At 35.8% G+C, this 9,730-nt stretch overlaps 3 protein-coding genes across 5 annotated transcripts in view; 1 reads left to right on the top strand and 2 right to left on the bottom strand.

Moving 5' to 3' along the window:
* The window catches only part of LOC113203201 (CD109 antigen), a 37,478-nt gene that overhangs the window by 16,858 nt on the left and 10,890 nt on the right, over positions 1-9,730 (bottom strand). The window lies entirely within an intron of this gene.
* LOC113203202 (WASH complex subunit 5) lies at positions 7-7,347 on the bottom strand. 2 transcript variants are annotated; one of them, XM_026417778.2, is made up of 22 exons: positions 7,307-7,347; positions 7,109-7,214; positions 5,020-5,188; positions 4,842-4,944; positions 4,575-4,766; positions 4,274-4,494; positions 3,966-4,191; positions 3,751-3,891; positions 3,515-3,665; positions 3,248-3,384; positions 3,047-3,164; positions 2,835-2,954; positions 2,521-2,756; positions 2,168-2,419; positions 1,903-2,085; positions 1,507-1,820; positions 1,264-1,426; positions 1,081-1,183; positions 824-1,007; positions 502-728; positions 259-415; positions 7-183 (listed from the first exon to the last, which is right to left on the bottom strand). In XM_026417778.2, the coding sequence occupies exons 3-22, from the start codon at positions 5,139-5,141 to the stop codon at positions 27-29; spliced, it is 3,507 nt and encodes a 1,168-aa protein (XP_026273563.1). In that variant the 5' UTR covers positions 5,142-5,188; positions 7,109-7,214; positions 7,307-7,347; the 3' UTR covers positions 7-26. The 2 variants fall into 2 exon arrangements, with proteins under 2 accessions (XP_026273563.1, XP_052121827.1); XM_052265867.1 differs by lacking the exon at positions 7,307-7,347 and adding an exon at positions 6,807-6,893 and having other exon boundaries at positions 7,109-7,154.
* On the top strand, positions 7,324-9,687 carry LOC113203203 (Fanconi anemia group A protein homolog; the record flags this gene model as incomplete). Its single annotated transcript, XM_026417779.2, is given in 9 exon segments — positions 7,324-7,585; positions 7,663-7,784; positions 7,892-8,107; positions 8,208-8,281; positions 8,354-8,549; positions 8,626-8,877; positions 8,947-9,088; positions 9,181-9,437; positions 9,547-9,687. Coding segments are annotated over 9 exon segments (1,425 nt in total), but the record flags the coding sequence as incomplete, so codon positions are not given.

Here is a 9,730-nt window from a genome sequence, read left to right as displayed (position 1 = left end):
CACAGTTGTAGTAAAAAAAAATATCACTATGATCCTAAAATTTGGAATAAATCTAGAATAGTATCTGGAATGTGGGCTGTCAATGTTTCGCGTTGACTCCCTGAAAACTTGATAAATGCTTCGAGAAAATGTAGTGCAGTTGTCACTTCAGGTGGGAGCTCTGTTGGTGTTTTACTCGCATTCCTGCAATAAAATGCTGTGTCTTCATCTATATCTTTTAATTAGTTTGAATTTTAACAAGTGAAACTAGTAACTTACCGGGTTAATGAATCTGTGTGTGATCTGACAAACTGACACATATACATTATAAACTGCTTGGCAACTTCAGGATGAAATTGTCGGAGAAGGGTTTGCACACCTAGCACTAGGGCAACACCATCTAAGGGTTCTTGAGGCCGCTTGCAAGTCAGGCCACCTGACGTATGGGACATATTCATGAACGAATAATTTCTCTTAACTTATTACAGTTTGACTGAAGAGGATCTAAATAAGACTACTCACCAACATTACGAGCATATGATAATTTCTGTAACTGAGACAATACAAAGAGAAAACTCAAAAGGGCGAAATATGGCAAATTACGAGTGGTGACATAGATTTTAGCACATGGATCACCAATGCCAGCCCAATCAAGGTAGGTAGTTAGCTCAAACATGAGAGGAGAATCCTCCTTTGGGTAGGGACGAGCAGGATCTCTATAATGAGCTTGAACATCTGATAATAGTGCCCTATACACATGGACACAAGAATTGAACAAGATAAAATTATGGACATCAAAATAATTGCTAAATTTGTATGATGCAAATCAAAAAGATGTACTCACAAATTCATATTACTGAGAGCAGCAGCAAGGTGTTTTGAATCAAATCGGCAGGCAACATTAAGCTCATAGCCTATGTGTTTGCGCAGCAGTTGCATTTGCCCAACTTTCAACACCCACTCTAAAATCTGTGGCCACACTTTCTGGGCTCTACTCCAGTGTTGTGAGTACCACCGAGCAGGGTTACCTAAATTCCAAAATAATGTTAGATCAAAAACTTCTTTCTTCAAATTTAGCAAATCACTTTCAAAAACACTTACTAACAACTCCTGTAACTGGGGCTAGATCCTTCGATACATTGCCAAACATTTCTAACCATGCCTTGTCTTTAAGGACTCCTTTATGTAATGCTCCAAGAAGATTCTACAGGAAAGATCTTATTTATAGTAAACATCTAGTGACACAACCCTGCTGTCGACAGCACAAAATATCATGATACATACCTGAATCTCAGTGACAATCATGAAGGATAAGAGTTTATCAAGACCTGTTAGACCAGCAATACCCAATGACTTGTTGATTTTCGAGAACACTTTCATATTTATCACTTCTTTGTGTGTTTTTAGATCATACCAAGAAGTCATATACTCAACATAAATAGTTGATCTGAAACGATAGATTACAGTATTACTAATGGCAGTAATATTAGAAAAAAGGATGAAGACACTAAATGAATGAAAACTTACTTTGGATCAGTTATTCTTATAAGCTCCCTAGCTAGTCTACCAATGAAATTGACTGATGCAGGATCTTGTGATGGGGGAGGGTAACTAGGAATTGGAATGGCTCTACTTTGGTGGACACTTTGCCAGTCTTGCACTTTAGAGCGTAAAAATGAATTGCATTCTTGTTCAACATTATAACCCATCACCCGTGATACTTCTTCTTGCCATATCCGAAGTCCACAAATGTTAACATAATCTTGAATGTATTCAAAGGACCTTCTGTGTCCATCCATAATTTCACCAAGAGATTCAAGTTTAGGGATTAATTCACTAACCTGTAAAAAAATAACAATTTATACATGGAGACTTATTTTTCTATTGTAGGAAGATATAAAAGATAGTTTTTCTGAGGATTACTTTAGCCCTTGGATTGAAAATTAGTCCATTGTGAAGTGCTATGCTGATATGTTTGACAAGTTCTCTCCGTATTCCGTCTTCCAATAATTGTTTGGGATCAATTCTTATTATGCCTACCAAAGTGCTTTTCATGGCAAGAATGCCTTCAGTTAACACAGAAACAGCATGAGTCAACTTTGCCACCTGTAAGCAGATTAGAACAAAATTTAGAAGGGGAAAATGACAAATTATATTTTATTTATATTTAACAAGTGTGCACACTTACCTCATGGCGGTCATCCAGTTGAGCAAAATCTTTCAGCCTTTCTTTTTCCAGCCTTGTTGGCAACTCCTTAATTACATGAGTCTGAAGGTGGACTATCTTCGCCATTAGTCCAAACATTGTCTCAGGAATCACATGCAACACAGTCCGCACATAAGCAACAAGCTCGCCTGAGTAATATCCTGACACTGATACCAAATCAGCTGACCGAGCTTGATTGATTCTCAATAAAGGAGTTTCTAATGCTGATGATAGCTGTTCAGAATGACAGAGCAAGAATTAAAATTTTGAAAAACATCAACAACAAAAATATTAAAAAATGATATTTTTTCAACAGGCTTTAACATCAAACATACCTTTAAAAACGTGGCCCTCAGTTTAATTACTAGTCCTGGATCTCTCTTAATGCCCTCTTGCATATATTTTGTATATGACTCAACAATCTCCCAAGCATAGCTAAGATCTGCGATCATTTGCAGAGTTATGAGTACTTCCTCTTTGATGTTACCAGCCCTAACCATGTGATGGAGATGAGTACGGGTATCAAGAAGAAATTGCTTCACTTGCATGTTTGTTTCAAGCTGGTGAAATTCTGTAGAAATAACAAAATTATTATTGAAAAAGAGTGATAACACACAAGGACAACTTTTAAGTCAAATAAAATTCTTACCCTGAACTTCGTTCAAGGCTTCAATCATCTGAGCAATCTTACGCCCAGCAGAGGTAGCTTCTTCGTGTTTCAAGGAATCTATTTGTTTCCCCATTTCAGTAAACCAAAGTTGCAACTTTTCTGAAAAATGAAATTAATTTGTGAAAAAGTGTAGAGGTTTTAAAAATTTGTTTAGTTGTATGTGGCACCAATTATTTCTTGAAAGGACTCACCATTCTTATCAACTCTAGTTAATGGCTTAGTGCCAGAAAAAACCTCAGCAAGCTCTTGCATTCTTTCTACAGCTTCCCTTTTGTCACTATTCCAACGATTGCTTTTTTCTGAGAGTAGCTGTTAAAGATATCATTAAGATAAAATTGTTTTCAAAAATTGTTAACAAAATGAGAAACACTGTTCATAATAAATACCCTTACCTTCTTAAACAGTTCCTTAAACTTCAGCTCAAACTGAGCAGTATTCAAAAGCAGTTCAAACACTTGCAGTGGTTCATACTTAGCATCCAATATGACTTGATCACGAACTTGGCGACATTTTTTATTGTTATCAGCAGCTAGATATTAATAGGACAAATAAGTTTAAGGTGATTTTCAAATATGCAAAGGAAATTTGAAAATATGAATGTTGGTGATTAGATTAGATATAAATAGATCACAAAAAGCAGTTTGAAAATGTTATCTTACCAGGAGGAAGGGAAGCAGTATGAAGCATCAACCACCGAAGAGTTACATTACATTCTCGTACTACATTTACCACTTTATTAACATGATCCAACACAATATCTTCATTCAGAGCACCTTCCTGAAGAAGTTGTCTGGTCTGTTGTAAGAATTTCTATATGGAAAAAGTTTGATGTTTCAAATTGGAATTTTCACATTAACATTAAGGAAATAGAGTATCTGTTCAGTATCTATCCCACCTGAACTTTGACGGCAAATCTGGAGGCGTGATCTTTAATATTAGCAGAGTCCAAAGTATTGCTCAGTGCTGTTTTTGCTGCTTTGTAAGGTTCCCACCAATCCAGAAGATTCATTGTCATTCCCATATAAACACTGATCACCTAAGAAGAGAAATCATTTGAAATGTTAGATTAACATTTTCAACAAACATGGATAAAATGAAAATATCACACACCCAATTATCAGGGAAATATTTGTCAACAACTTCTCTCATTTGAGCTGTTTGGAAATGGAGAATGTTGGGAGCAAAAAACAAGCAGACAAAGAGCATTGCAGCTTGAACAGCCAGAGCTGTGCTGCGGTGTTCAGGGAATGGGTATGCTGCCATTTGATGATAAATATCATCTGACCTCAAGCAGCCTAAAACAACACTAACATACACTTCAGGGAGCGTAATGCGCCTGGAATTTTAAGAAATACAGTCAAATTAATTTATTTTAAAAAGAAACCATTCTATTTTTAACAGAACATTGAAAGAATTACCTGAAAAAATCCTCAGGGTAATTCAACGGCCTTCTTGTTCCTGCTCCTGAACTGAAAGCTGTTGAGCGTAACAGTTTACACACATCATCTATATTGCTACCATGAGATGACCTCTGGGCACTGTAGCGATAGTAAGACACAAGCATGCGCTCACGCACAGTGCCATCAATGTGGAAATCCACAACTAACAACATAACACCATACAGAAATAGAGCCTCACACTGTGTGGAAAAAATTTTGTAAAATGAAAAGTTTGTCTCTAGCTTTCAAGAATGTACCAAAAAGTGTCATTGTAACCAACCATTAACTGCTTTCCTTCATCACACTGAAAAACACTTTCCAGGGTCTGCTGAATATAGAGGCCTTCTTCCAAATCCGCAAGGAATCTATTTAAATCTCCAACATACTGGTGTACACTTTCAAGAGCCAAATAAAATCGAGTTAAAATTTCTGAGTAATTTTCTCTAAACTCTTCATCTAAATCCTGCAATTGCTGTAGAAGAGGAGTTAAAAATTACAACTGACAATACTTCTTTAGCACAAATATGAATAGAATCCCCATACTCACTGGATTGGCTTCAATTCTGTTTTCAAATTCGTCAGATGTTTTGAAATATACAAAATCACATATAACTTCTCCATACTTTTGTTGATCATGTTTATTCTCTAATCTGGAAACCAACATAAGATTTTAAAAGATAGATCAAAATTTAAATTAGATAGGTATTAAATGTAAACTTGTCTACCTGAACACAGGTGGTATAAAATCTTTGAGCCGTAGTAATTCAGCAATTATTGCATTTCCCCGGGATACCAAGCGTACAATATTTTGACCACAAGGGTTGTTATCAGCAAGAAAGTCAGCCATCTTCTTTCTTGTGCAGAGTATTAATGTTGCTTATTAAAAAAATTGATCTGGAACAAAGTTGAAATCTAATTTGAGCTTGAGAAATGATGTTTGCGCAGACACCAAAGACACTTGGCTTCAATTGCTGGTGAAAGACTCAATATGACTTTCAAAGAGTGACTTTTCATTTGTGGAGTGGACCAACAAGTAAGGTGATGGTATATCTTTAAACAAGTGCATAGACATTGTGGGATACATATGTATTTAATTTATTTCCAAGAGCATAAAAATGGAATACAAAAAAAAAGAAGTTATGGAGACAGATTTTACAATATACTTTGTGTTGAAAAGATAAGTCTAATCATCATCTTCATAATCAGTGAGTGCATCAAGCATTTGCGTTACCATGGCTCTATCATGGCTCAGACACTCACTTGATGTAGCATACCTTGTCAGCTCCCCTGTCTTACTAGGCCCACGCCAAGAACTCCCTCCATGAATACTCCAGTATCCCCAGTCACAAACTAATTTTAAATTTGGCATTTTTTCTTGGATATTGTTTACATAAAACTGCAATATACCATCAGTGAGAGTGTTATTTCGGAGGTTGAGAATTACCAGGTTTGGTAAATAAAACATAATAACTTCTAAGTGTTTTGATTTTAAGCAAGACATACGATGCATACTCAATTTTTTTAGAGAGGGTAATTGTGAAATGATGTGTGCTAATTGTGCAGATGTATGACATCCAGCGGTGATTGTCAAAGAATCTAAATTTCTGCATGCTTCTAGAAGATGGCTGGTTAATTTCCTCTCATCATCTATGATCTTCTCCAAAGACAGTTCTCTTACATTTGAAAATTGTGGCAAATCAGCGACCCACTTATATAATGAACTATATTGTGATCCTGCTGATTTACATAAGTAATCTAAATTTCTAAGAGATAGGCCAACAACATGCAGAACTCTTAAACAATCCAATTTCCTAACAGCCCTTAAGCCTATTTCACAAACTCTGAGTTCCTCTACTTTCATACATGTAACTTTATCTTCAAGTGCACTCACAGTTGATAAATCAAAAACACCCTCGGGCAGAGATAATTTTTTCATATTCTGAGCTTTATGGTCCAAAATGAGAAGAATAAAAGTTTGCCATGGATTCAGATTAGAACCTCGATAATAAGTACTTTCATTTTCTGGGAATGTGATAACTAGGTTACTTATATCTAGACTTTCAAGTTTTGCTAACCCATTTTGAAAAATTCCACCTTCAAAGAGAACCGAACTAACTAGTCCTCTCAAAGTTAAAATCTTTAAGTGATTCATCCTCCCAAGAATTTCACAAAAAGCTTTTGTGGTGTCAGAGCAAACCAGATATGAATCATCAATAAACATATTAAGTTCTATTAAATATTCCTGATAATGGGTTAAGATATTTAATTTATCATGAACAGGTACTTCTGCTCCTGGGTAAAAGCTGAGGTATGTAATTGATTTGCATCCTGAGAGCATTGACTTTATGGTAGTGTCACTAATATTTCTGAACATGTTTATATGAACTTCAGCGATTGAGGGTGCAAATAGGATTGTCTCTTGAAATTCTAAAGATTGAAGTTCGTCGTACACAAGGGAAGAACATTCCCATAATACAGGTTCCTTTGCAACGGACTGCCATCGTAAACATACTTTTGCTACACGACATGCAATTTCTTCAGGTGACAGATGAGAAAAAATTTGCACTATCAGTTCATCAGGAAGTTTATCAAAGGGATCCTGAAGGAGACACATAAAAGAAACAATTAAAATGGAAGACGAACCTGACTGGATTACAAGAGTGTGGTGTGTTTACTTTCTTTCAAGACTTTCTTTTCAAAAGGTTAACAGACCCCTATCATTTTTTCATATCATTACACTGAAATTAGTAGGGGTCCAAATTTCATCGTCAATTAAAAAATAACTATCCATCATCATTTTTTTAACTAAATTACCTGGTCCTTGTTTTCTTGGAGATGTGAGTCAAAGCAGGATGCACTCATACTTGTTTTAATTCTTCATAACTGGAAAAGCAACAGCAACCCGTATCAGTAAAACAATCTGTTAATGGAAAAAGAAAGTATTAGACAATCGTCCGTTTGGTATGAACATGCCAACAAGATAAATCGACAATCAGTTATTCAATTTTGTACCTCACAAAATCACATAACATAACCACTGCTACTGCTACTACTGCTGCTGCTGTCATCCTAACCTTCTATTGCAATTGCAGTACGACTAGATTCAGATTCAGATTCGGTAGGAGCTCTGCAACGAGACCTTAAATTTCTTCTAGACCAAAACAACGAGATGACAAACCCATGTGCTTTGGTTTAAATGTGACAAAGCCGGAACAAAACATTGTGACTGCCAAATATATCCTTTTAAGTTTATTGGAAAGGAAGTCATGGAAAATCTGAAGGTTTTCCTAGGTGCCAAATTTCCCAAAAGCCTTTTTTATGTGTTTCTTTGAGGTCTACAAATTCACCAACCGGTTGTTCAATTCCAGAAGAGAAGGTTAACAGAAGGTCCTCCTACTGCGGTGAAGATTCCTGGGTTTCTCTGAATGAAAATTTGAATAGATGGAAAGAGCAAGACGTTCTTCATAACTATGAGAGTGCTGTCTTTAAGGTTAGAGTGGTCTTGATAGTATTATAATTTATTTCAATGAATGTCATCTGTATTTTTAATCTATATTCGCAGTCCACCTTTCGCACTTAAAAGAATTTGTTTTTCAGGTCAATGCTGGTGTTAACAGATGCGATACTTTTAGTCTTATACATGGTTGTGTTCATGTTTTACATTCCATCGCAAGGAAAAGCAAACATCCCTTTGCTCTGGTCCCAGAAGATTGCAAAAAACTATGTACTGCAGCTATGCGTGATTTACAATTTCTGAAAGAAAGAAAATTTCTTGATAAACATGTGTTTGTTACAGGACTTTTAAGTACTGAGGTATGGTTTCACTGCAATATTTATTACATCAAACAGTCAATTTCACTTTATTTTACAACTCATTACTCTAAATTTTTTCTGTATCAAATCAACATTCAAGTTCACCTTTCCCCTGGAAGTGATTTGGGAGCTGCACAAAGCAGATATTTTACAAATCTCCTCGTATGTGTTAAAGTGCGTATTTCTAATTATGAAATGCTATAAAGTTTTATGTCTTCTCAGGTCATGATGAGATTGATTTTGTAGGAAATTTCCGGTAGGGAGCGATTCAGTTTTATCATCTTCAGTTTTATGGCTGCTACTCAACTCCAAAAATTCTCCTGAGTATGTTGAGATTGTCATCGATGTTTTTGCATCACTTCTGTCTGCTAGTCAGTCAGGGCCCTTCAATGTTCAATTATCAACAATTTGTGCAGTCAATTTGAAGAAATGTACAGATGAGGTATTGTATACTTCCATGAACTTATTGCATCAAATTGCTCAATTTTGTCGTCCAATTTTATCATTTCTAATTTTAGATTATCAGATGGGTGCTTGATTCACCTCCACTCTGCTCAGAATCAATTGACTTCAATTTTCTATCATCTGCCAAGTTGTTGTCAACTTGTGGGTCTGAAGCAATTGAGCAATTTATACTTACATATTTTCTACTTCCTCTTTGTGAGCAAAATGAGCCCAATTCTATTCAATCATTGTTGCATGCAGTTGAAATGCAAGAGAAGACAACTCTTGAAACTGTATCAAATTCTTACAGAAGTCTACTTGTTTCAGTAAGTACAAGGTTCTTATATCGATTCCTTTGTATTCCAGAAAGAATTAGGTCTATATTTATTTTACAGATTGTGAGAGCCTTAGGTGATGATAAAGTAGTTAGTCAGATATGTGCCGCAGTAGTTAAGCCTTCTGTTAACTTTAAAGTAATTTTCTTGTTGACTGCTGCTGTGTTGTCTGAAAACCCTGAATGTTGTGAAAACTTTCAGAGTAAGTACTTACTATTCATTGAATCGGTTAGACCTCTTTCTCTTAACTATATTTCACCAACGATTTCTATATTTCTCAATAAATTTTTAAAGGACTCATTGATGAACTTATTCAACTTGGACTTGAAGGAGGACGGCAGACTGAACTCTCAGCAGGATTCCTCTTAGCTCGACACTGCTGCACCTGTGATAGTAAAACATTTTCAACATACTCCTCCTGGTTCAGTTCTTACTTTGGACCCGATTCAGCAACTGCTAGGAATGCAGTTCACTTTCAGTCTCTAATGCAGCTACTTACAGATATTGTGCCAGTTGATTCTGCTGAGAATCTGAGGGTTCATATCAACAAGGTATAACTAATTTATGCATTTATGCATTCTTTGTGTAGTTGCTGTTCTTGAGCATATTTTGGATGAAGAGAAAAGCAACCAGTTTGAAATCAAATCCAATTGTTTGCAGGTACCACAAGCCCCTACAAGTTGCAACTCAATTTTGCATGATTATACAGTTCTAGCTCGGACCCGTTTAGCTGATTTAAATGAAACTTCTGAATTGGCTGGTCTCTTTTCTGATAGCAGACAAGAAACATACCCAGGGCTTGTATGTGTGCTTATTTTAAAATTGCATTTGGTTCAATTTAAAA

Source organism: Frankliniella occidentalis, unplaced genomic scaffold (genome assembly GCF_000697945.3).
Source record: "Frankliniella occidentalis isolate FOCC.00 unplaced genomic scaffold, Focc_3.1 Scaffold31, whole genome shotgun sequence".
Classification (NCBI taxonomy): domain Eukaryota; kingdom Metazoa; phylum Arthropoda; class Insecta; order Thysanoptera; family Thripidae; genus Frankliniella; species Frankliniella occidentalis.
Note: the sequence above shows the minus strand (reverse complement) of the source record. Positions and strands in the feature narration are given on the sequence as shown.